Below are 27,473 nucleotides of genomic sequence, written 5' to 3'. Positions count from 1 at the left end.
TGTCATGTAAGTTTAGGTAGAGGCAAAGAGCGTGCATGACTTAGCACAGTATGTACTGTACTTTCCAAAATCTGGTCCATTGTGTATGTGTGGGTGTGCCTCTCTCTCTAATTGCACCCATTTGTCAGTTTGCTATGAAACTCAAATCAGTCACGTGTTACATTTAATATTTCTTGGTACATGGAAGAAATATGAATATGGATTATTCTGGATAACAACTCTAAGCTGAAACCAGTGCTCAGTAGTTGATGAGTGCCAGAATCCTGGAAGCATCTATGCAAACACTGGACTCCAGGAGAAAAAAAAAAAACAACTTGAAAACTGCTTGAAATCTGTATTCATGAGCTTGCCTAAATCTGGGGATTCAGTTGTTCTTTGCATGCTTCAAACATAACAGCATCAATGTCATTACAGCACCTGGGAGCATTTCCATAATGAAGAGGCCAGGACTACTTCCAATACTGCCATGATTGTTATTTTGTTTGATAAGGTAATGTGCACTTTCACAGGTGTTAACAAGAGCAGCATGAGCCAAGCACAGCTTTGCGTGTGGCTGCTGCCAAGCTGTGGGGCTCTCATCCTGACCTGCAGTAATCCTTGCTATTTGCGTCCTGAATGCTTGACCAAGCCATACCAAAAAGAAGTTCTGTGACCCCAGCAAAGGGGCTGACAGCCACTTAACTCCTGCTAAATAATTATTCACTGCTGCCAGTCCTGCCACTTCAAACCTGCTTTAATTCAGATGCAGAAGGGAAATAAAATGTTTGGTAATGCAGCCATTATTCAAACACCAAAGCTCTCATCCCTCAGGTTGTGCGTCCACAATAGAGTTTGTTAGTTGGGATGTTCACTGGGAATGGGAGTTTTGCCTTATTACATTTGAATTATTTTAGATTACAAAACATCAACATTCATTGAGCTATTTATTATAGACTATAAGGAAAAAGACAATACAGCAAGAACACTACCATTACTTATGCCCTTGACTGGCTGACTGCAGATTAGATTAGAGCTGAATTAAATGAATGCAAAGAGAAATGTGTTGCTATGAGACTCAAATCAGTCATGTGACATGTTTAAGGGCTGGTGACAAGCCACAAAATCGAGACAGTTGTGAATCAAAAGCGAGAAGTCCACCTTTAACTGATCTCAGTGTGTGTGGCTTTTGCAGAAATACACAGAGCACTGCCTGGAAATCCTCTTCCTCCTACTGGAACAGCAAATGAACCTCTGAAAGTACCAGCAGGCATGGAAGGTAAGGACACAGAAGCCCTAAACTGGGGGATCTTTGCATGTTCACTCTGTATTTAGGCCCACAGGCTCCACTAGAGGGCATTAAAAGAGTATTTAAACCCCGTTACATTCCCAACTCAAAGCCGAAGCTGATCCCACCTGGAACAGCATTTTTCTGGAAACTACTGCATATTATTTGCCTAAATTGCAGAAAAGCTACTGTATTCCAAACATTCATTTTAACTAATCCAATTTCTGCTTTGATAGCACAATAACAGGTACCTCAGCAAACCATTTATGATCTACAAAATGCCAGAATTGAAGGTTTCATAGGTTGACTGCAGTAAAAATATTTAATAGGCCTGTTCAGTCATCTCTATTCCACCCAGGTGTCTTAGGAACAGAATTCCTTTGGGAAAATCCACACTCAACATTACCAATATAAGTACTGGAAAGAATGGAAACAAAAGATAGACTGTATCACAATGCCTGTGTAAACTGCACAGCAGAGGCAGAATACAGAGCAGCACTGTGGTATAAATCTCTATAAAATTTGCTTTTGATGCAGTCCTGTCAGGAGGCAGGTCAAAATGCAAAGTTCACCAGAATACTTCAAACCCTCTTCAACACTCAGACTTGGAGTTTAAACTTATCTCTCATTTACAGCATGCAAATTATTTGAAATAATGCAGGATTTACTGAATTTTTCTGCAATCCAGCCATAGCAGTTTACCCCTATTTGCATATCTGAGCACAACCAACAAACTAATCTGCAAGTATCTAACTTGCAGCATGAGAAATATCAGCCTACTACCTCTCCTCTTCCAGGGATGGAAATAACATCAGGAGTGGACAGTGACTTCTTCAAGAGTTTTTCATAGTATGTTTCAGCATCTGCTTGCAGAACCTCTGGATCTCCTGTTATTGTATCAACCAAGTAAAGTCGACCTGGGATTAAAATAAAACACAAGATATTTTTACTTTTTATATTAAATAAAAAAACCTAAGTCTTAAAACCTCCCTTCCCCCAGCAGCTGCTTGGTGTGGCTGGGCCCTTAATGATCTCATTAGAGCCTTTTGTATAAGCCTAGTCTAAAATAGTAAGGCTGGTAAAAATCTGCCTGTATGTTATTTTCTGTATGTTATTTACCTCTTGACATGCAACTTTACAAAGCAGAACCATGACAGCATCAATTCACATTTGTCTCCTTTGAATTCAACAAGCACACTCTCAAATTTCTCTAGGTGTAAGAAAATTGCTTTAAAGCTGGAAGAGCTTTAAAAAAATAAATTCTTCAAAACACAGCCTGAGTTTAGCACTGTCCAAAAATATAACAGGGAAAGAATTCCAAAGCTTCCATTCTTTCTTGGAAAACTGCCCCTTTTTGGGTCAGTCTAAGATCTGTTCTTTGTCATTAACTTTTTTCTCCTCCTCTTTGACTAACATCAGTTGGGCATTTTCACAACAATGAAATCATGTAAAAAATTTACCTACACAAGTCTTTCCAAAATAGTAACATCATCTTTTATGCAACATAACTTTGAATCCATGTGACTCAATGCTGGAGGGTATTTGTTAATTGCATGCAAACAAAAATTATATATATATGATGCCTGTAACCTAAATGCAAAGTCCAACTTGGTGTTCCTGAAGGAGCAATAACCTCCTTCTGATCTAACAAACCAGACTTTCTGGTGGCTCATCACCAGCTCAAGAAAAAGAACATGACAGGAGATGTGTTAGTAAACCAAATAGTGTCCAGCCACTGTTCTATCACAGGAATAAAATAGCTTCAATTCAAGGGGCTTTCAATCAACAAGCTGCACCTGCAACTCTTGTAAGCCCACGTGAGGACCAAATCTTCTACCCAGAGCTGTTGTTGGTATCTTAGGTCTGAATCCCATCCCTTTTTAATGATAGTTTGGTCTCACATGGCACCTCCCTCGGTAAATTAAATGTGAAATAACTGCACTGATAGTAAATGGCTGAGACAAGAAATCTTAAAAGGACCAATGCAAGACCCATCTATACTAAGATTAACAAACTAAGAATCATATAGGTACCATACTGAAAGTGATACCTTGCCACATAAAAGCAGGAGCATGGGATTTGTAGTACCAGCTCAGACTATTCACCCATGGTTCCTCCACTCTCCCTCCAGCAGTGATCAGTATCTGATTCCTCAGCAAAAGAATAAGAATTTTTAAATGCTTAAAATGCTTTAAACACTATTTTCCTGCTCTTTGCAGGCAACCAGCTTCCATCCTGAGGCTTGGCAGCAGAGCTGTGTACTCAGAATGCTGAAGAGAAGCTGCTCTGTAGATGGGTTTCTAGCATGTTTGTACGTGACAAAATGGGAGAGAAAAGAGCATTGCAGCACTGGCAAGTCAAGTCACATTATAAAATCCCAGGCAGAACTTAAACACCATTGAGCGAAGAACTTATGTCAGGAGAGAAATTAAAGATTATTATTCAAAACTTTGGTAATTCACAAAAGCAAATTTACTGGTAAATTAATCCTTTGCAAAAGAGCAGCATGTAAGACTTGAGTTTAGCACAAAGAAAAATATTTGCCGTGCTAATAAATACAGTTCATGAGGTGCTGCTTACAAGGCTCCCTCCTGCCACAGTGCAGCCAATGCAACCTAACAGCACAGCCCAGTTCTCTCCTCACTGAACAAAGCAATTGACTTTCTGCTACATAATGTGCTTGTACTCCAAGGCAACAAGGACCACTCAAAGGACAAAATAAGGTCACAGATTAAATAATGAAGCATTAGAAGAAACTTCTGATCAACTTTCCATCGATGCAGCTTTGCGCAGAAGTAATCTTTTCCTTTAAAAAATGCTTTTAGATTTCCAGTGAACTTGTCTTTCTTGTGCAATACACTGGAAAGGCCCAAGTGAGCTAGGAGCATGTGCTCCTATCCAAATGGAACCAAAAAATTTCTTGTGAAGAAGAAAACTGTAGGTGGGAGAGAGAGACTGAGGCTGTTTTAGGAACAATATGGAACAGAAGTGTCACCTGAATTTCTTTTTATGTTAACTAATGTGTTTCCCATTTTTTCCCAGTATAAAGTGACAAAATAACATTTACATTGCTGTATATGTCCCTTTTACACTTCTTTTGTATAGAGGCACAAGAAAAAACCCTCAAAGTCTGTCCATAACTATTGTTACTAGGCATTCAACTAAAGCCATAATTATTGCTGGCTAGCAGGGTGTTATAAAGGTTGCTAAAACAAATGCAAAATAACTTTGCTTTAGAATAAAAGTAGTGCTGGCCTCTCAGGAGTACTTCAGTCTGAGGCCCAATCAACATCTTGGGATACCAAAATTACAACGTTCCAAGGACAGCCTGTTGACCTACTCGGAATTTCAGGATTTTATTTGAATTTCATCTTACCTAGCAGCAACAAAAGAGCAGCACATGGCAGCCAGCCTGCCAGGGCCTTGCCAGCAGCTCCTGTGAGGGGCTCTGTGCACAAAGGGTTACCCAAGGGGAGGAGGGACCATAAAGCAGGAGAGTAAATTTAGAATGAGAGGCCTCCTGCACCAGAAAGATTCCTGACGTTGGGACTGACAACTTAAACAGCCAAAGCTGCTCAACAAGGTCAAGGCATCCTGGAGGTGGATGGTGCAGCAGCAATGACAGGGAGGGGGTGACAGACAGGTACCAGCCTTTGTCTTGTGCAGGGCACCTGCTTTCAGGGCAAAGGACATGGAAGCTTTGCAATTCCACAGGGAAAAATTATCTAGAGGCAAATAAATGAGAAACCCAACGAGCACATTTCCATTTCAGGCGTGCAGAAGAGATTTTAAAGCAAAAACTAGCAGCGCATCTGCTTCTCTCTTTTGTTTCCATGGAGCAGTCTGGGCCACATTCTCAAGCGAGGATGTGCAAGTACATCTCCTCTCACTCTGGTGATCTGTCATCAATTTGCACAAGAATCTGATTTTTTGAAGTGAAAAGCTTCAGCTAAAACCAGCTATAAATATCAGCAGGCACTGCCCATACAACTCAGTCATCTTTAGGAGATTCTACCCTCTAAAACCTCAGCCTAAAATGTCATACAACTCTGCCAAAAAGGAATAAACCAAGGCCCCTGCTTCAGTCCAGACCCCTAAACTCAGCTTTTTCTACTCCCACTGCTATTCTACTCTTTGTCTCCTCCAGAAGAGAGAACCGAATTTCATGGGAGTTTCATCAAGTGGACAAATATCCTCCTTGAAAGGTAAAAGTCAGACAAATTTTACTTTGCTTAGGACCCAAAAAGATCAATATGTGGGAATCCAGATATATCTCACCAGCACACACATGTTCTTCATCAGGTACATAAATGCAATCAGAAAATGGGAGACAATATTCTACCCTAATGTAGAATTAATTTTTATGGATTAGAGACAGACCCCATCACTACAGATTCAGGAAGATTTCATTCTACCAGTTAAAGTTAGCAGGAAATATTTTTCCATGGGTAGAAGAATTTATTCTCAACACAACAGAAAACACATGGTGCATGCAGTCGTATGTGAAATTCCAGAAGTGAAACTACAGACTGTTGGAATGTCCAAAGGTAAAGGACATCCTTCCATCTAATCACATACTTTGAAGTATCTGGTTTTATTCTTGACCATGAAGCCAATACACAATTTACTAAACAAGAGATATTTCCTAGAACCACAGAATGGTTTGGGTGGAAAGTGACTGTAAAATCATCTCATTCCAGCCCCCTGTCATGGGCAGGGACACCTTCCACTAAGCCCTGTCCAACCTGGCCTTGGACACTTCCAGGGATTGGGGGCATTTGCTTTAATTGTTAAGAATCTTCTATTCCTGCATTCACTTGTAGGTAATTAATACTATTCCCTCAAGCCACCAAAGTTGGTGATGCAGTTTTTTTCCAGACTAGACACAGCACTGGCTTGATTAAGATGCACCGAGGTATTGCTGGTCCTTCCTGGAAAGTCAGACTTGTTGAAATGCCCATTTCAGAGTAAGGGCATTTAGGATGCAGCCAGATTGTAAAGCAAAATACATCAACCTCACCGTAGATGAAGCATGAAAAGTGTTATGTCTGAAGTGAATTAATCATTTATCCTACAACTACTTTTTCATGTTCTACAAACACAGAGAAGGATACTACATGCATCCATTAAGAGCTGTATGTTTACAGAAGAGCCATCAGTCACCACAGAACTTGTATCTGGATTTTGTACATTTGGGCAAATTTGTGAATAATTTTACATGTAAAAATATGAAAAATACCTCAGTCAGATTTCTAGTGGTGTAGGAACAAGTGAGATAAAAAGAACTTAACATTTCTAAATTTCAAGTTTCATTATTTTTTAATTCAGTTTTGCCATTTCTATGCTTGCAATAGCAGCACTGGCTTTGTTTATTGGCTTTATTTTCATGCCAATACATTTCACAATAACAAAAGAGGGGAGAAAAAAAGAAAGAGAAAACCAAAAAAACAACTTCAGCAGGTTTTAAGTGTTTCTGATGATGTTCTGAGGGGTTTTATCCAAGTATTTTCCTTTTTTTAATTTCAAAAACCACTTTGCAATATGAGACACACATGCACCAAAACAAAATGACAATATATCAGGTCAATATTTAGAAGGGAGTGTTGTAATTAAACCATGCAACTGAGACCAGAAGTCCTAAGATTTATTCTTAACACAGGTGTGTTTTTGTGGCCCCTAAATCACTGCATCTTCTGACTGGTTCCTTATCAGTTAAGTGTTTCTTATCTACCACTTCAAAGGGTGTGATGTTTTCCTTATCAGTGCCTCTGAAGCCACTATGTAAAATACCCAGAAGTCACATAACATAAATTGTTCTCAGTTCTCCATGGACTGCCACTGCCATACTACAGAAGCACACCCAGGACAGTGTCCAGGATTGAATAACTACTTTTTTTTTGCCCTTCTGAACCATACACACGTGACTGAAGTGCCGTCTCTCACCCTCTCACAGGAGCAGGAGCTCTGTGATGAGCAGCAGGGGCTTCACATCAACTCTTCTCCTTCCCTCCCCACGAGCCTGAACAGCTCCAGGCATGTGGTTATCGTTAGACAACCATATTTGTTTAACCTTTCAAAGGAAGGAAGAGGTCTCTGGCACGCTCCCGGGAGTACACGCAGAACCTGACTCCCACATCCTGAATTTAACTGAGCAAATACATGCCAAAAACCCAAATTCTGCTGGAAGTGAAGCTGCAGGATCATAACAGCGTGTGGTGGCAGCTGAGCCAGCGGGTGAAAGCAGTGCTGTGGTATCTGTCCAGCACAGCAAGGCAGCTCTGCACCACGTGCTGCACATCATCCATGGAAACAGTGTCCTTCCCACTGCTCTGCTTTCCCCCATTTCCAAGAGAACAAGAACTCTTGGAATATTCACCATGTAGGTTTCAGGGTTCTGTGTTTCAATCCCAAACTTCCATTCATGTATCACTTACTATTCTATCACAACTCAAACGGCCAGAAGGGCTTCAGGAGACAAACTAAATAAAAGTCTGTCTGTAAACAATCTTCAACTGTGGAATTAATAACTTAAGGCAGAGGGGAAAAAATAATCCCAATCCTACTCTCAATCAAGAAACCTGTTTGATTAAATAGATGAGTTTAGTTATATGTGTCATTACTACAAATTTTGTCACTCAAATGGAGGGCAAACCAAATCCCAGGCACTGCAAACACAGGCTGCTATCCCATTAGCCATGCCATTCCCACAAACACATTTTTACTACTGATTTCAGAAAAGAGAAGAAAAAAGCTTTAGGTATATACATACTTTTAGCTGAACATAGATGAGAAAAAGGAAAACACCTTCAATTTTCACACTCTTCCATAAGCTCTGAAGGCCTTCCAAACCTCCTATTATCAGGTCTATAAAACACGTGTTTTTCATTTCCCAAAACTTAAGGTAATCCACAATTTTTGAAATGGAAAAAAATAGACGAGGAAATTAAATAATTGATTTAATTATTTAGCTTTTTAAATAAAAATACTTAGCTGAAACCACATTAATTAAAATGTTTTGAAGGCTAGAAAAGCAAGTGCATATTGAGGGGAATCATGTAATGGTGACTGCATACTGAAGGGGTATTTCCTCCACTCTAGCCTGCATTAGTCCCATAATGAAAGTTCCAGCAAATAGGTTCCAACTATATCTGTTTCTTCTCAGATGGCTCTTTAGCAGTGTTACACTCACAAATATAAATCCACATCCAACTCATAGTACAAATAAACTAAAATACATCTGTGTAAACAGGCTACCCCTGTCCTATTACACACACAATGCACATCTGGACTGGCACGTTTAGCACAAAGTTTTAACCCAATGTAATTGAAAAAAGCTGAGGTATTACAGCCCAGAAACAGACTTCACAAATAAAAAGTGCAGCGTACTGTTAAACCATGGAAGTGCTACCAGCTATAGCTATGACATATCAGAATTCATACTTCTGCACATTTAACTTTGTTTTTCACAGAGCTTAGATGTAAAAAAGAAAGAGGCAGCTTACAGAATAATTCAGGGGAAAATGCAGTGCTGGAGAAAAGGGAGATTCAGGACTGCCATTAATTCAGGCTTTGAGGTTCATGTTCACATCAGGTTTTCCAAAGAAAATTCTAATGATTCAGGATGATTGCTGCTAATACCTCTGAATTTGTGAACATCAGCATCAAGTTCTTAATAAATACTGGTTTTCATACAATCAAGAAATGGGCAGAACTGTTCCTGGAAAAGTCTAACTTTGATTACTGAAGGCAGAGGTATGGACTTTGGAATTATAAAATTATTCAGGTGGGAAGGGACCTTAAAGATCATCAATTCCCTGCCATGGGCAGGGACACTTTCCACTATGCCAGGCTGCTCCAAGCCTGGTCCTAATTGGCTTTGGAGTTTTCCAGGGATGGGGCAGCCAAAGCTTCTCTGGCATCAAACTTGTCTTTTCTTGCATATGGAAGCAAATACTCGAATGGCAAGAATTTGTCAACTTAATTATTTGCCTATTCCCTAAACAAAATAAAATACACAAGCTCTCCAGAACAACTGGAAAGAGGCTGATTTGAAGGAAAATGGCAGGAAAGATTCTGTGAACAGCAGATCTTTTATGAAGCACAAATGCAAATGCAGACAGTGGCAATTCAATCCTCTACAAAGATGGAAGGTAGAAAGGAGGATGCATTGCTCCAAAGTCCTCCTGTAACTTGAGGAAAAGGAGGAAAACAATGACTCCCATTGTGATGAACACAGAATGGTGAAATGGCAGGAAATGACAACTAAATTTGACAAATGGTCCAGCAGGGAGATGAATTCATCCCACAGGGAGAAGTCAGGGAGACTGACAGGACACTTTCAGAAAATGGCTGTGTTTGAATAATTAAAAGTTATTACTGAAACACACACAGGCACCAGGGCTAGGATTTAGGTACCACATCAAATACATTTCCCCTTTACTACCATCACCAAAAGGAAGTGTGAGAAACCTAAAGCCACGCCACACACAGCCCTTAACATCACCTCATACAAACCACGGCAGAAAGTGGCACACCAGGAGTACCCGAAAGCCCTGCTTTGCAATCAGAAAGGACAATATTCCCCAAGCAAAATGTAGCAATAAAATGTGAGACAACTGTCTGGATTTTCAGAGATACCAGCTTCAAATGCCACATAATTTGACTGCAAATACTTTACATCTGACAGGCCTACTGCTCCCACCAGCAGAGAGCATAAGTCTGCCTAAGAATGCCTAGCAGCCTTTCTCCAAATTACTTGCAAGGACCAATTTGCACAGCCAGAATAATTTCAAAATAAAACAATTAATTGGGGGGGGGGGGGGGGGGAGAAGGAAAGAAACAAAAACCAAAATCCCTTCCCCCACTAATTTCGACTTTGCTAAATTTATTACGTGGCTGCAAATTAATACATCACCTGCATCAGCTATCACAAGGCTGTCTCAGAACTTGCTTTAATAAACAGCTGCCAGTAGTGGAGGAAATATGTAAACATCACTCTTGTTTCTCTGTGCCATTGTGTCAGCTATTCTACATGTCTTTGAAGGTGCTCCAAAATCAGCATGGCTCTGCTTTTCCCTTTTTCTCCTTTTGGGAGGAGGAAAAAGCAGAGAAGGAAAGACAGGCTGGCAACAGAGGGCTAACTCTGTGCTTGCTGTGCTCTTGATAGTGAGGCTCAGTGTGTTCAAATTCAGTTTACACAGGCTCTTCTGTAAGGACAAAAGAAACCACTGCTGGTGGTTAAAAATGCAAAAGGTTTTGATTGCAATTGCTTGACAATCAGCCAAAGATATGACTAGGGGGAAAAACACAGCAAGGCAGCTATGACCAGAATGGAAGAAACAAGGAAAAACACATGGCTCGACTTCAGAGCAGAAAATTGACTTAGGCTTTGCATAAACGACAGCATACCTCCCAGCCTGCCTTATCCACAGTCTGCCTGGAATGGGAACATGTAGGCTAAAAGCAGAGCCTATTAAAAGGCATAATGTTTCTAAACGGCATCTGTTACATCCTAATAAGCATTACTTAAAGGACACAGGCCTTAAAATTGCTACCAAACGTGCATTTATCTGAAACTGCTGCAAGGCAATCGTTACCACAGTGTCACATGACACCACTGGAATCTGAATAATAGAAAATGTTTTTATTTAGTTTGGCTTGAAATCATTATGCAGGAAAAATATGGAGGCACTTTCTGAGATTTTGAAACTGTGCAACTTCACAGGAATGAAACACCAGCAAGAATTACATCAGCGGAGCCATTTGCCATCTGTTGTCAGTAATACTATAAAGCCCAGCCACCAGACAGCAGTTTCAAAGGTTACAAACACAGCATTTTTAAGCATCCACAGACCTCTGGGTAACCGAGCAGGACACAGTTTCCTTCAGAGATATGTGCAACCTGAGGGTCTGCCAATCACTCTGCAAAGACAACACGCCAGAGCTGGGAATTGCCAGGCGAGGCGTTTGGAAGTCTCTCAGTATGCAACCTTTACACAATGTGGCAAACGCATACCAGCCTCATCACGTAGGTTCCCAGAACGCACCCGCAGCCATAATGCCTGCACACCTCCCACTTGCAAATTGAAACCGGCCAGACTTTCTCCTGTGCTGTTTGTTTTCCCAAACTTTCCCTCAAGGGAAGGAGTGTGTGCACTGAAATGCTGCTATGGAAAGGGACTCTGGTTTGTTTGCTGGGTTTGGGCTGTAATTTTCCTTTGAGGGAAGTATTTGGGATTTTGTTTCCTGATTTCTTTTCTTTCTAGACCGTAACTACATATTTATGTTAAAGACAGCAAGGTTTCAACAACTTGCCTTAGCTGTGGCAATGTTATGGCAGCCCTTACCTCTTATGTACACACAGTCTGAGTGAAATTCTACCTGTTCCATACATGAGATTTTAGTTCCACTGTAGGAGTCTGGCTGTTAATCAGTCTCACCTTAGAGCTCTGAGAAGCTTTTTTAGTTGCAGAGACCACACTCCTGACAGTGCCTATGTACTACCTGAATTTTGTGTTTCCACCTTCCAGGCTGTTGACCTCCTTCCTATAAACTGATTAACATGGATTTCATGGAGGGCAGGGAGATTTCCATCTTCCTAGAGAGACAGATGGAAATTTAAGGCTTCATTAATGCAATTGCCAAACTAGACATACAGGTTTCTCATCCACTATTTCTCAGGCTCCAGAGCTGCATATACGTGGTTGCTCACTGTTTCTGTTAGGTGGTTAACACATACAAATCTGCCTTTCAAGGTGTTCTGTAATCAAAATGAATTTGCAAGAAGGCTGAATTTAAAACGAGTACCTCAAGTTCTAGGTCAACAGCTGGCCTGCTTCTCAACAGCGAGGTTTGCCTGGGACCTGTAAAGGAGCTTAGAAACCTGGAAGTGTAAACATTCTTTCCCTGTGAAAAACAGTTACAGAAACAGCAATCAAGACCAAGTTGTAGCATCTCAATAACAGCACAACATGAACTGAAAAGCAATATTTGCACAAGAGCTAATGGCTGACTCTATGTGCTCTTAAAGTGTACTGCATATTTAACTTGCTTATTGACAACTGCTCCATAATTATTTTAAAGATAATCTATGCAATTACACAACCACACCAAAACTCAGACAACACCTAAAAACAACATCAGCTGTCCCAAAAAGGAAGGGGATGGAAGAACAACTATTCTAAACATTCAGTCTGAAGGTGACGGAAAAGGGAAAAATGTAGACATTAATCAAACTGCCCAACACTACAATGCTTCCTTGGACATGAAAACCCAAGTTCTATTCATCTAGAGATATTTTATTTAAGAAAATTAGTAGAACTGAGAATCTTTCCTCACTCGCCCAAAAAAACAGCATTATTACAAATGTTTGACTTCCATAAGTGGTTGATAGGAGGGGAAAAATAGAGCAATCTGACTGCAGTGCATTTAGCCATGAGAAGCTAGAGGAACTAATGAACAACATCATTATTTTACTGAAGGGGATGAAGTAGGTGCTTTAGATAAATGGCAGCAACTTAAAATGTGTTTCAGAAGATAAATTCACTTTCTCTCCATTTACCTGCTAGCGTGACAAATTAAGAAAGAAGAGTATAAAAACAGAGCAGGAGGGAAAGCAGTGCAAAAGCTAACTGAGGTGATGCAATGGGCCCTTATCCAAACAAGTGCATGAACAGAGATTGTTGGAAGTCCTCCTAGCCAAACACAAACCCAGAACATTGCACATGCCAGACTCCTCTGGAAATCCATGGTGGAACGTGTACAGAAGATCCACCTATGCTAAAATCACGTTCCTTACCAAGCACTGGGAGCTTGGCCATTTGGGAACTGACACGATGTCTGTTCATTTCAAAGCACTGTAAATCCACCAGGTACTGAAGGGCTGAGTTCTGCTGGGCAGAGCAGCTCTTCATCCACTACCAGAAATACCAGCAAGTCAACTCCTGCTGAAAGGAGATGAGGGGAGAGTGGCTTTTTCACAAAGAAGTTCATCCTCTATATCCATGTGCTTCTTGTTCTAGTCACCTCATCAATAGCAAACGAACACTTTTAAAAGGAAGGGTACTATATAGTATATGTATAGAGTAATATATTTGTATACTAGACTTTGTACACTACTTTGCAGTATACAAAGCCTTTTACATCTCAACACCAAAATAGTCCAACTATTTTTGTGTGGTCAAGAACCAACGTGTTTACTGCTCCTTTGTCCCTGTTAAACCTTGCTGCTTTTGTTAAACCCTGGTTTTTGCTCAGTTTGGGTAAACAGCTGCCGATGGTGCTTTTGAAAATGAGTATTTTAATGCAGTGTTCCCAATGCTCCTTAATGGCTGAGTGCTTGGGATCAACTGATCTACAGGCGGATCTGATCCACCTGTGCTGAGACCCCAAACACACACTGCAAACAGGAGCTCGGGGATCATCCTCTCCCCAGCATCACCTGCCGAGCCATAGCGGGCAGGACCCACCAGGCCGGCTCTCTCTGGGCAGGCTTGGACCAGCCGAACACCTGGAAAAGTCACCTGGACGCTGGGAAATGGGAAAATAAACCCTGCAGCACCTGCTGTGGGTGACCCTGCGCGCAGGGCTCGGGCTGTCCGCCTCCCCCGGGCGCTGCCGGGAGCGCGGCCGTGAGGGGCCCGGCCCCACCGGGGCACGGCCGCAGCCGACCGGGCAGAGCTTCCCTGGCCAGCCCCAAGCGTTTCGCGGCGTCTCGGCCGCCCGTGGCCTCCCCGAGCCGCCTCCTCCCTCTTACCCGCGGCGGCTCTTCCTCCTCCCGCGGCCGCCATCACTTCCTGCGGGACGGCGCGGGCAGCCCTGGGGGCGGGCCGGGCCCGGCATGGGGCTGAGGGGACAGAGGAGGGCGGAAGGCGGGGAGCAGCCGGGACCGTGGCCGGAGAGGCGAGGGGAGCCTGGCGAGGCCGGCTTGGGCTCAGAGAGTGCCCTTAGGCTCAGGGAATGCCCACAGGCTCGGGCAATGCCCACAAGCTCAGGGAATGCCCTCAGGCTCGGGCAATGCCCACAGGCTCGGGCAATGTCCACAGGAATGCCCTCAGGCTCGGGCAATGCCCTCAGGCTCGGGCAATGCCCTCAGGCTCGGGCAGTGCCCTCAGCCCCCGCCATCGAGGCACGGCCTTGGGAAAGGGCAGGCCCACGCTGCATTTGAGCTCAAGAAACTCCGACAAAAATCTCAAATTATTTCTTTTAAAGGCACGGAATGACAAACCATAAACCTAGCGCCAGTTTGTGTTAATGCGGGTGGCATGAGGCAGAAGGTTTATGAGGGGAAAATAACTGGGTTGCATGTGCCCTGCTAAGTCCTTTCTCCCTGTTATAAACAAAAAATTAAAGTTAAAAACCTGTCCATACACAGCCATTACTTTTGCTAATACTGCAAGAAGACCAGAACAGCCACTCAGCAGCTTGGCTATATTCAACTCATATTCAGTTGCAATTTTCCCCATAAAAATAGGTATATACCAATGGATTCAATTGCTGAAGAACTAACATAAATAATCAAACAACATAAAATGCATGATAATTTCTATCCAAAACCAGACCCTGGCACAGCTTGCCCAGATCTGTGGCTGCCCCATCCTTGGAAGCCAGGTTGGATGGGGTTTGGAGCACCTGGGATGGTGGAAGGTGTCTGCCAAGAAAACCCTGAGTGAAACTACCATTATATATTTTTAAATTTACCATTTCTATGGATTTTGTTGTAGAAGAGGCCTCTTTCCACAGGGGACAGTGAGCTTTACACTGAAATGTTTGTGTCCTCTCTTTCTGTGACACCGCTTTCTATCTACATAAAGACCAGCCTCAGTATTTCCTGAGGACCATTTATTTTTATTAGAATGGAAAAGAAATATGGAGTTTTAGATCCTGAAAATTCTATTTAAAGTCCCATTATAGTTTAGTGTTAAATAGCATAACAGCTTGATTTCTCCCTCCTCTCATTAAGTGTTGAATAGCTGAGATAAAAATTGAAATATATTAAACACTTCCACTTCAAAGTTTAAAACACTGGTCAGTGTCTGCCCAATAACAAGAAATAAAAGAAATATATATAAGTAATAATAAAAGAGATAAAAATTAAAGAGCTGTTTCTAAATGAAGGGCCATATTCTGTTCTTCTTGCCATCTACTAAAAAGCTACTTAAGCAGTGTGCTGCCAGCTCTGTGGTGTGGTGAGAATACATTTGCAGAAAATATATTTTTCTCTTACTCAGCAGCAGTTCAAACAATTTTTGAAAGTATCAGACAAATGTGCAGAAAAATATTCAAGGTGATAACCAGGATTTTCATAGTTGAGTTGCTTCCATTTCTCCTCTACCTCAAGATGAGTGCTGTGCCAATCACATCCGGATGTAGCAAGAAGAAAAACAACCAGTGTTTAGCTGAGTCAGCTGTGTCTGTGACTTGCCTTCAAATAGCAAGGGCTTGGTTCTTAATTATGGATGGGGAGATTAATTTGCACTGACCTCAAATATCCTGTGACCCTCAAATCCATTGTTTTGGGCACAGATACCCATGGGAGTGCTAATATTAAAGCTCCAATAATACTTTAACAAAAGCTTCAAGAGTGGCTTCAACTTCAACTGAAGAAATGTTAGGGGAAAGAAAAGGTTTCATTTCATCTCTGAATAATTTCTGAGTAAGGCCTAATTCAAATCTCTCAATTCTTTTTTAACTATGTGGCACAGCTGCAGTAAATTCATTATTCCTCCAAGTATACTACCATGCACACAAAGCTTGGGAATATGAGCAACCAATTAAATCAGTGCAAAATTTAATTTCAGTGGTCTCTGTCAAATTCTGGTTTACTTAAACCACTGGCATTCCTCCCACACTTGCACAGGCATTCACCAACACTGAATCAGAATCAGGTCTAAGAACCTTTACTTCCAATTCAGCAAACACCTGCTTAAGAAAAGGGACTAACTTAACTATTCAAGACAATACTTCTCCCCCCGTACAAATTTCTATCAGCTTCTTCATAAAGGCTTAGTGAATCAATCTTTGCTACTCTGTATTTCTTTTCTACTCCCTTTTGCCAGCTGTAAAAACTTTAAAAACTAGTACTACATTCCAAAAAGATCATATCAGTTGTTACAGAGTGCATGGAACTAATAGACTTACATCTCCCCTCTGGAAGAATATCTCATGAAATACCTAATATTTTACAGCATTCAAGCAATACCCTTCATATATATATATGTATAAAGCAGCTCTCATGTCCCAAAGAAAATAGAAATTCTCACTCTGGAAATTAATTAAGACTTTAAATCTTGCCTTATTCCTTACAAATTCTTTGTTCATTAGACCACCCTGTATTTGGATTTTTTTCTTAAAAAAAACCAGCACAAATCAAAAATAACTATGAGAAGACTGGTATGTGATTGCCCTGTTCAGAATAATAGGAAGTGTTTTAATGACTGGTCAAGCATAAAAATTAATGGATAAGAGTCGTTGACATAGGAGCATGAAGGACTGTAGGATTTTAAAAGTAATTCAGTGCTGCCAGTGGCAGATTCTGCCTTATTTAAAGCTGTTCTGTTTCCTCTATGAGAAGCTCCTTCAGCCCCAGCAGCCAGCAAAAGTTAATTCTGCAAGTTGTGTTAGGGGAAGAAATGGATGGTGGAATCAGAGTCTTTTAAATAAAGAGAATCCACACATCTTTTTGTGTCTCAGCACAGGATGATTTAAATGACAGACACAGGTCATGGCTCCAAACCTCATTCAGCCACCACCCAACCCAAGGGATTTCTTCAGGGATTTTTCTTTTTTTTCCCTAAGGTCTCACAATTACCAGCTCTCTTGAGATAATATAGTGGCTTTCTATTCTTAGCTTATTTCTCCCCTCTCTCTCTCTCTCTCTCTCTCACACACACACACACACATGTACACACACACACACTTCCTACTCAAAACAAGACCCAGTGAAACCCTCTGCCCACATAGTTATAATTCCCAAGAGAACTTGCATATGCTTTTGTTTTGGGCAGTGACAATGTGCATATGTTTTGATTTCAGGCCCCCCCCATTGGCTCTCAGGCTCCACTTTAATGAAGACAGACCAGCTATTAAACTCACCAGTTTCAGCAAGCTACAACCCAGCTTCCAGAGTTCTTCTGACCTTGCAAGTTGGAGTGAGATTTTCTAACATGTTGCCTGTTAAAGGGTATTACGGAGTAAATGTTTTGGTTAGGAAATGCACACATTTTCCTGTTGGTGTTTGGTTTGAAAAGTGTACAGTGCTTGGACTCTTTCATAACAAGCCTGAGATAAAGATCAACAGTAGTAAGTCAGATAAGTGCTGTGAAGAGGAACAGCAAAGTTACCCCTGAGCTTACCTTAGTGAGGAAAAGTCCAAGAACAGTGGAAATGGACAGATAATTTTTTGTAGTTGTCATTCCTCACCATTAAAGTGAGTCACAACTGCTAAAAACAGAATACCCACAGAGATATAATCAAACTGATTCAATTAATTTTCTGTTTACTTGCACATAAACAAGTGATGAAAAATATTGCTGGATATTTTACAGGAAATTTCTTAAGCTTTTCCTCTTCTTCCTAAATACTCCATGCCTGGGAGAGGAAAGAGTTTGGGGCAGTTCCAGTCAGTCAGACTTCTATCTTTAATAGAGACGTAATCATTTTTGCTTTAAAAGTTACATGAGTCACAAATCATCCCTGTCATGTGAAGCCAGACTCATCACAGTTGGAAGTAAAAAGGTGCCCTAAATGAAGTTTGCCACAGATACCTGAATTATGATACTGCTTGGAACTGAAAGACAAGAAGATTCCACCTTCTGGAGCACAGATATCATGGATTCAAATTCCAACACTGTGGTGGTGACTGGTAAGATTTTTATTTCATTCTTTGAGCCAGAGATGGTATGCACGCATGCTTGATCTTTGTCATAAACAGTTTCCTGGAGGGAAAAAGAGTAGCAAATGGTCATACTAACATTTCCAAATGGAAAATAACTTGCTGTGCCTTCCTAAGAAAAATCAGATACATGTCAGAGGAAACAGACTGCAGTCTGCCCTCTTTACTGCAATCCAGTTTGGTTTGTTGTTCATTCTCTCCATGTTTTAGTCTTTGTTGACATTCTCTCTGATCCAAACCACATAGCTCAAGGCAGTGCAGGCTACTATTAGATAAAGCTTACCCAAAAGAAGCTCTGAAGCAAGAAAACCAGGTTGCATCACAATGTCATACAGTCAGTGTCCAGAATTAGAGCAGCACATGGCAACTTTCAGGGGCTCAGTTTCATGGCAAGGTAAGGGAGTTTTAAACAGGAGATGCTGCCTCATCACTGCTAAACTAAACCATCCCATTTAAATATACCAAAGGAACATGCCTGAACATGCAGCACAAGGGACCAAATTTGGAGTTTCTCTTGTTGGCTCCAAGTAGTGCAGCATCACAGAGGCAGAAGCAGCAGCTCAGAGAGTGCTGAGCTTTAAAAGGTTAAAGCTCCTAAGGAATGCTGCTGCTCACTGTTCCTCTTGTTGCCACTGGCTCATCTAAGGGCAATCATTACACATATCTTGACATGTGAGTTGCTGGATAATTTTCCACTGCAGGTCATCTGAGGATATAGGAACGAGGGTGAAGCTACATCAAAGAGATTTGCATCTTGCTGTTTTCAATTAAACACTTTTCTTTTTTTTTTCTTTTTTTTTCTTTTTTTTTCTTTTTTTTTTTTGTTTAATAGCTGCAAGATGGGCAGAACTAGTCTGGCTTGCTCCAGCCATAACTGCAGATGAGCTGGATGGGAGTGCAGGAGAGGGCAAGAGGTATTTGTTAACCTCCTAAAAGGCTGCCAGTCTGGTTCTCTCCTATGATATTTATGGCACATACCCTTGTTGGGAACACTTCTTAGCACCCTGTTAGTTTTTTCCTCCCTTTAGATCACCATTTATGTCCAGAAATCTCCTTGGTCAAAAAGCTTTAGACTAGTTAAGACACACGTGCATCTTTAATCTACTACCGAGATTATCACAGCATGTCTCTGTCACATTTTCACCTGCTTAGAATATAAACCTGCTGGCAGGGAGCCCAGTTTATTATGTGGAGCCCAGTAACATTCAGCCAGTTACCTTTCCACATTGCTGCAGGTATTGCAGTAAAACTCGCATACATTTAGTTATTTTTCATAGCAATTTTATCCTAAGCAGTAGTTTCTTAGGGCCACCCCTGACACAAGTGTTTCATTGTGAGCTCCTTAATAACTTTATTATAATTCTGCAATTCTGCACACACAGGTAGAGAAACTTGTACAACTACAGCTCTAAAATGGAGCAGGTGCCACCCGAATTTTGCTCTCAAAGCAAAGAGGGGATAATGGGGTTTTATGTTTCCTGGAAATGTGAAATGAGCACCATTTTCTTTGTTCCCTCACCACAGGAGAAACTAACCTGGAGAAAATATTGTCAAAAATATAACCTTTTCATAACATTAAAAGAGAAAAGATGGAGCAGTTATGAAATAAATATTAACAAATTAAGAAATGCTTAAAGTCTAGCACTAATTAAGCTGTCACAAGCCTGCATTTAGCTTAATTGTCTCTACATACAAGTAGCTTTCACTGTGCAAAATGGCAATCATCTGCTGTCAAGTATTTACTTGTCCATTTAAGGATTTTAAATATTTAAGAGTTATAGCATTAAAACCATTTCACAAACTCATTTTCCTGACACCCAGTATCTAGGACTTAGCAACACCCTGGATTGAGAACATTAATTGAGATTAATAAAGATAGTGGGAGTTTTCCTTCAAACTTTTTAATGACAAAATGCCCATCTGCTCAAAATTAGGTCTTTTCCCTTTTTATTAAAAAAAATCCTTTCACATAAAAGATGCATAAAATTGAATGTAATACTTTGGAGTCAAAGTGTTCTTTTCCCTTTTCTCCTCTCTTTTCCTGGGGGAAAAAGTGAAGACATTTTTCCCAGCATCACAAAAAAGCATAATTTCCCAGACAGAAAACTGTAAGCTTTCATTACTTGCTATTAAAATAAATCACAGATTAAATAAATTTTACTCTTTCAAACTTTTTCATTAAATATGCATGTCTTAATCTTCATGAGCTTTAACAATAAGAATGATACATTAACTGTGACCCAGGAGTATTTAATGCCATAACTTTTAGTAGTGGTATTTCTATGGATGATGACCCTTCCCCAAAATTATCATTTACATGATCTGTCCTGTTGGAGGTACATTTATCCAGCTCCACTTAAGGCTCTCTTATAAGAAAGGCTTGACATGAATGAAGATTGCAGGATTAGTTCTTTTATCAGTGAATATACAAATTGAAAATACTATTCCTTTAAGTGTTACTAAAGCTAAATCCTATCTAAAAAACTCAACCTCCATAACCAAAAATAGGAAGATAAAGATCAAATATGTGTGTGCACACATCAGTACCTAATCTGTAATTGTAGAGTAAGCACAAGTTAAAACCTCCTTTCTTTCTTTCCAGGTTTTGGTCCCTTCAGACAATATCTGGTTAATTCTAGCTGGGAAGCAGTGAAGGTAGGCATAAAAAAAAAAAGGAGGGAGGCATTTTATTTTTTAGACATCCCAACACAAACTGGTTTTAGGCTTTCCATTCCCTTTTCATGACTCATTAAACAGAATTGTGCCTCATGGAGCAGACACCCAACATGGAACAAAGAGGATAATGCAGTGAAATATTATTTTACTTACTTTATTTTTGGTGCCATTTAAGCACTTTAAAATATTATTCTTCATTCAAAAAATTATTTTTACTCATGGTACCTTTTCTACAACTATTGCATGTGCCACAGTGTTGCAGTGTGATGTCTGCCTGCAGTAAACCATCATCTCTCCTACCACAGTTCATTTTATCCTGTCTGTGTGAGGTGATTTGCTTCTCACACAAGTGGAGCCTATTGAGTTCCCACTGCCTGCTTCAGGAACACAGAACCTAAACTGTGCCAGCTCTGAGTGTGAGTTCACATTTCAGCTTTGGCTTCCACTTTCAAATGACAGTGAATTCTACAGTTAAATTGAAAACAAGGTCATTCAGAGGGGATTTTTCCTTCATACACCTTGACCAGCAGTAATAAATCTCAGATGCAGTCTTGAAAATTCCTGCTTGTTTCCTAAATCTGTGTAGCAGAACAAATTTAGCTGGGGGATACAAAGACATGGTTTGGATCCCTGGCTTTCAGCATCAGCTGATTCATTCTCCCTGTCACAGACAGCAGCCTTTCCTGGAGTTCAGTTACTCTCATAAGGTACCTATGAACAGAGTTATTGTGAGAGGATCTTCCCCATAAGTTTTTAGCCATCCCAAGGTAGAATGGAGGTTACACAATGAAATCTGAAACTAGTGGGGGAACAGTCAAAGTAGTAAAATTAAATTGGAGCATTGGTCCAAAATATACAAGAAATGACAGATAATATTGGTAAAATGGAAAGTAGGACATGTAAAACAAACCAAGGGGGCTGTATTCTATTATGAAGACTGAAACAAGTCCATACATTTTTTAATGCTTTTGGACAATGAAATTATAAAGTCAGCTATAGGAAAATATTAGTAATGACAGAAAGGTGATGGCTCTACAGGACTGTAACCATAGTAAAAATTTTGGTGACAGCTACTGAATATCTGCTTTGAAAATGAAGTGCACTCAAGCCAAGATGATTGAAAACAAAGAGCCAGTATGTTTTCCCAAAGACCAAAGCTATAGTAATTCCACCAAAACATACATATTTTCTATTCTTTGTTAGCTTTGTTGGGTGAAGAATGCTGAGTGCAGCTTGGTGTTTGGTAGAATAAATCTATTGCCCCTTCCAAGTCAGAAGGGGTGTTATCCCTGTAGGCTAACAAGAAACAAAAATCCTTCTGTGATACCTTTCCACACCCCAGTCATGACAGGAGACCCATAAATTATCTTAACTCCAACTTGACATGTGCCCTAAACCACAAATATTTGTCAGTTGACGGCTCATTATTTCCCGATTCCTATTGGTTCTAATTTTGGGTGCAAGATCATTCTCTTCTGGCTGAAAATAGAGCATATTCTTTATCTGCAAGCAAAACAGCCTCGTGAGGACACACCGATGGGATGAGTTTTCTGTAACAATGCCATGAGCTGGCCATGCCAGGGACTTACATAACAAGGGCCACAGCATTCCCCAGCAAAACAGATGTCAGCCCTTGTGCATGGTGAGAACAAATCCATTTCCCTCTGATGTGGCACCCTCTATGTGGAATTAATTTGTATTCAGATTGGGGATGCTGCTTTGGTTTCCTACTCCCTGGCAAAGGTGGTTAATTCAGGCAGTTCAGAGAAATTTGCTGCAAATCTGGAAGCACTTTGAATTTCGATAGGCTTCTCCACACTAAATAGCAATCTCATAGTATTGTTCCATTGGCCTCATTCAGGGGAGTAGCCCTGTGATCTTTAGGAAGCTTATGCACACATATTAAAGATAGCAAAATTTAGTATTTACATCTGGAAGTAATCCTGTCTTGGCTTGGGGTACCTGCATAGATCACTGGAGTAACATAAAACCCTCCTGCCAAGTCTCTTTGCTGTGAACCACGCAAGTGTGCACTCAGATTCATCCTCAGCAACGTGCTGAGCAGCCAGAACAGACCTACTAAATATGACTGGTCATATGGCTTAATGCCTTTGTAGCATTACCCAGAACTACCCTAATTATTACCCCAAAATGAAGTAGGTGCTTCTCAAAAGCCTGGATAGCACCCTCAGTGATGATGTAATGCTGATACACACAGTCTTAGAAGTTCACATCCCAGAAGGGTCCTCATACCAAAAGCCTCTGAAATCCTGTAAAAATACAGTTAACAGTTCCAGTGTCCTAATTCCAAAGCATAGCCTCACTCTCCATGCTCTTGAAATGGATCCTTGGCCAAAGAACCATGGCTGCCCTTCTCTGAGCAATACTTGATCTTACTCACAACTGTTTCCTTAAGCTCCTCCACAAGGTGCTGCTGATGGGATCAGCTGTGCTGGTCCATCCTTTTTGCTGTGTCTCCTCTTGCAGAATGTCCTGTCTGCAGCTTGGCAGCAAAATGACCTTTCAGGGCACTCCACCATCAAGGTCAGAGTCCCCAGTTAATAGGGCACAAATGCAAGCTGAGTGACAACATTCATAGTAATTAAACTGTTAGTGCAAAGAACAGGTCACATTTCCAACTGCTTCTGGGAACTATGTCTGCTATCAGGAGATGAGGATCAGATCTCCCAGCACAGTGTTTCGTCCTGCCACTGACCATGTGGTCTTTGGAAATCTGTCATTTAATCTGTCTCTCTCCCCTCCTGCTTTAGTTTCATCATCTGTGAAACCAAGGCATTGCTATTTAGTGCCTTCATTTCTGTGCTGGAACTTTCTTACATCCCTGAAGTTTTAAGAAGGTTATCTACAGGATTAGAAAAAAACCCCAACTTAAAACAACCAAAACCCCAAACCAAACACATAAACAAAACCCCACTAACCAGCCACACAAAACACCTTTGTTTGCAATGTATTTGCAGTCTGGCTGGGCCAACTGAAACCTGGTTTCCTTTCAGCACCAGCACAAGCAGTTCACAAAATTAACACATGCAACAACCTTGCCAGCAACCCAAATCAGTGAGAACTCAGGCAAAATCAGTTATGTTTTCCAGAGTTTTCTAGAAGTTCAAGCTATTTCAACATACAGAGTTTCCAGCACCAACCTGAGCACAGCAGTGCTGTGCAAATCACTTCTCCTTGGACCAGAACACCAGTGGACCAGGACTATGACCACAACTCACAACAGCTCAAGGTCAGCAGCTGATAATGCTGGATTTCTTTTCCCTTCTAGAAGAACTTCCCAAGAAAGAATCTTCATGTTTTCTTTCAAACCACTTTTCCCACAAAACAATCCTCCAAAACTCTTCTCCTCCTTTCCTGTTTCAATTACAAAAGACAGGCACTTGTTTACTGAATTCACTCACCAGTGTGAGTTTCCAGGTGCAGTTACCCTCCTCTAACCATCTTCAGTCTCCCACCTGAAATGCAAAATTGGTTCTGGTTAAGGCTGAGACAAGGAACAGCCTTTTTTTATTTTGCTCTATGTTTACACATCCGGTGTAATGGGGTGTAAGCCCATGGCTGGGATTGTTAGGCAACACAGTAACACACATTATTGACAACATGCTGAAATTGCTTAGGACATAGAGAACCATCTTCCTTTGACACAAATTCTCAGCCATTTGCTATTGGCCAGCTTCAGTTTGGTCCAGCACAAAAGTATTTCTGTGTGTCTCTGCCACGACAACTGGTGACAACAGAATGTCTTGAACCAGAGAGCACAAGTGGAGAGCAGCATTACAGCTGCCTTTGGGTCTACATGTTCTGCACCAAAGTTAGGGGTAGTTGAGTCCTCTAAGCCTTATAGTTTAAAAGAAAGACTCTCACTAAATGTAAACATTAAAAATGCTTTGGAAAAGCAAATGCTAATTGTGAACCAGCTGGGGTTTTCTTGTGTGGAGGCTCAGGCACAGTACAGCATTCTTCAGCGGGATGATGCAATGGGCTCTCAAAGACTGTCAGTGCCCACAGGAAAAAAGGCTGGCACTGTTCTCCAAATGTGTTTACTTCCCTGCAGGCATTGTTTCCTTGCTTGTGTCAAATAGTTTATTGAGCACAGCTAATCAATGCTTCCGCTGACAAGAAAATTGGAACAGTTTATATAGGAAGCGAGTGGTGAAGGGCAGATTTCCCAGAACTGTGGGCCTCGTCCGCATGGGTATCCTGAGTGAGAAACAAAAACCTGAGAATTTGATGACACTGAATAGTTACAGGTCTCCTGGGGTAATCAGACACCTCCACTTTTGCCAGTGCCCCCTTAAAAACTTAACCTGTACCATCCTTTGGGAGTGGTTTACTCAAATGGAACAGGGATTTTCAACCACCATTCTACTCTTCTGGGACAAAGTTTCCCACCTCAGATGAATTCCTTCTGCACCCTGCCACTGCAGCTGCTTACCTTCTGCTGAGGCCTAGGCCTGGCTTGTTAGCCCTGTTCCACTGACAAAATCATTTCAAGTCACTTCTATGTGACATTTATTATTCAGACCATCTTCCAACCACCTGGCCAACCTGCTGCTTTGAAGGGTGCTCTTGTTCCATTCACCTCAATTCTGGGCATAATTTTTTCTTCAGGAAAATTGGTCCTGTGTGGAAACTCAACTGTAATAACTGACGGAGAAGTAACATCTCAGTAACATTTCCTTTTACTAGAGAAACGTTCTAGACCAAAAAATAAATTAAACTCATTCTAAATGTGACTTCCTCGTGTTGACAGTGACCTTCAGCACAGCTTACCTGAACCTGGTCAAGCTGGCAGATCTCGTGCCCCTGGAGTGGAAAAGTCATGCTTAAGGTGAATTCTCCTGGGTTTTGTCTCTTGGCAGTGCAGTTTTTCTACCAGACCTTTCAAAGAAACAGCTCTTACCTACAGCAAAGCCTATTTAGATGCTTTCAAGGGTGGAGCTTTTCTGAGAGATGCTGCCTCGTGTTTCCCCAGGGACCAATCCCAAAGCAATAACCCCTCCCACCCACTGGAGACTGAGCATCTCCTTGGAAAACACAGCAATGGCTCCACACAGAGAGATGTGACATTAGGAAACTGTTTAGCACATTTTAGTCTCTTCAGTTAAAAGAGAGGGAGCAACCACAAAACAAATCTCATTGCAGACCAATGACAGGAACCATGGGTTAAGGTGTGGCTCTTTCACATGTTTCCTCAGTTGAATCAGCCCAGTTTGTTTATCAGTCAGAAATCCAGTGCTCCTTCATGTCTTTGATGGCTTTTTTGTAAACACAGGAGCTGTCCAAGAGAGGCCTCGGTGAAAACATTGATCTCCAGATCATGCAGCTGCCAGTGGTTTACCAAAAAGCAAAGGAGCAAGTCTGCAAGATATGGACAACTCTTCAGCCACTGGTGGGTAATGATGAAGTTAAACCATCTCCTCCCCTCCCCTGAATACAATGAAAAAATCTCCAAGAGAGTATTGCAAAACATCAAACAACTCTAGAAAGTGACTATTGAAACTGTGATCAAGGTTCCAAGCTGAAATTCAGAGCACACACTAATTAGCATGCTGGCTTAACCCTGTGCCAGTTAAACAGGGTAACTGATGCTGAACAAAGGAAAGGAAAATGTCTACCATAAACTGCAAAAAAGTTACTGCTGCTCTGCAGTCCTGACTAGACTCAACAAAAACTACAGCCTAATTTGCTTCTCATTTAAAATACCTTATCAAAGTTTTCTTTAGACATGAGCAAGACTCCCCACCTTGAAGCCAGTAATTCACATAATGCTTGGACCTTTTGCATCACATGTTTTTAAAAAAGCAGGTTTCATTTTTAATTTCCTATTATTCACTCTGGTGGGAAAAACCAGCTTACAGTTCATGTTGGGCTGGCTTCGTCCACCACAGCGCTCATCATCCTGGAGCAGTGTGGGAAGAACAAAGGCTACCAGGAGAGGGATGCTTGTGGTTTTCACCCAGAAGGTGCCTGCTGCGTGCTAGATGGCCCAGAAAAGATTGAATCTGCAATTAATATGAAGACTCTCTGGAAAAACGTCTCAGTGGAAGGGATTGATATCATCCTTTCCAGAGATGCAGGAAGGTAAACATCGTGTATCAGGGGCTCACAAAAACAACTCAATCTGCTCATCTAACCCTGGAGAATCTTTGCCATGAGCTCTCCTCCAACCAAAACCACTCCAAAGCAAATTCTTCAGAGGGGCACAAGTATGAAACTGGGATGATTTTAAATTTTGTGTAAAGCAGCCTTCATGAAAAGCTACAGCCGGTAGATATTTTTCCATAAATTTGTAAATTCCAAAAGAAACAAGTTCCAACATGGCACGCCCCATGATGAGCAACTCCAGTAAACCTCAGCTATTAAGAGAGTCTGAAAGCAATACAGACTAGTAGCAGATTTTAATCTATTTTTCTCAACTGGGAGGGATACAAAATGTAAATTGATACACTGGAGAACAGCAATTACAGGTACTGTTAGAACCAGGCTTGTGATCTCATTATATGTTCCAGTAGCACTGAAGCAATTTTCTACTATGATAGTCTTCACTGGAAAGGAAAACAAACCAGTAATTTTATTTTAAATAATAATCAGCTAATATTGGCCCTTAAATTCAAGATT

The 27,473-nt window shown here is 41.1% G+C and overlaps 2 protein-coding genes across 4 annotated transcripts in view; one reads left to right on the top strand and one right to left on the bottom strand.

Annotated features, from left to right (window-relative positions):
- LOC129126458 (protein FAM169B-like) overlaps window positions 1-14,107 on the bottom strand; it is a 38,834-nt gene extending 24,727 nt beyond the window's left edge. For both annotated transcript variants that reach the window (XM_054642374.2, XM_077185707.1), the window contains exons 1-2: window positions 14,019-14,107; window positions 2,048-2,181 (exon numbers count right to left, since the gene is read on the bottom strand). In XM_054642374.2, the coding sequence (XP_054498349.2) occupies window positions 2,048-2,181; window positions 14,019-14,052 (168 nt within the window). In that variant the 5' untranslated portion in view covers window positions 14,053-14,107. The remainder of the gene's footprint in view (window positions 1-2,047; window positions 2,182-14,018) is intronic.
- PGPEP1L (pyroglutamyl-peptidase I like) overlaps window positions 1,081-27,473 on the top strand; it is a 34,037-nt gene continuing 7,644 nt past the window's right edge. The window contains exons 1-5 of one of the 2 annotated variants that reach the window (XM_054642331.2): window positions 1,085-1,255; window positions 17,297-18,125; window positions 20,758-20,810; window positions 26,128-26,244; window positions 26,707-26,936. In XM_054642331.2, coding sequence (XP_054498306.2) covers window positions 18,035-18,125; window positions 20,758-20,810; window positions 26,128-26,244; window positions 26,707-26,936 — 491 coding nt within the window. In that variant the 5' untranslated portion in view covers window positions 1,085-1,255; window positions 17,297-18,034. Of the gene's footprint in view, window positions 1,256-17,296; window positions 18,126-20,757; window positions 20,811-26,127; window positions 26,245-26,706; window positions 26,937-27,473 lie in introns of both variants that reach the window. The other variant, XR_013184204.1, reaches the window with a different exon arrangement.

Source organism: Agelaius phoeniceus, chromosome 13 (genome assembly GCF_051311805.1).
Source record: "Agelaius phoeniceus isolate bAgePho1 chromosome 13, bAgePho1.hap1, whole genome shotgun sequence".
Lineage (NCBI taxonomy): Eukaryota > Metazoa > Chordata > Aves > Passeriformes > Icteridae > Agelaius > Agelaius phoeniceus.
Note: the sequence above shows the minus strand (reverse complement) of the source record. Positions and strands in the feature narration are given on the sequence as shown.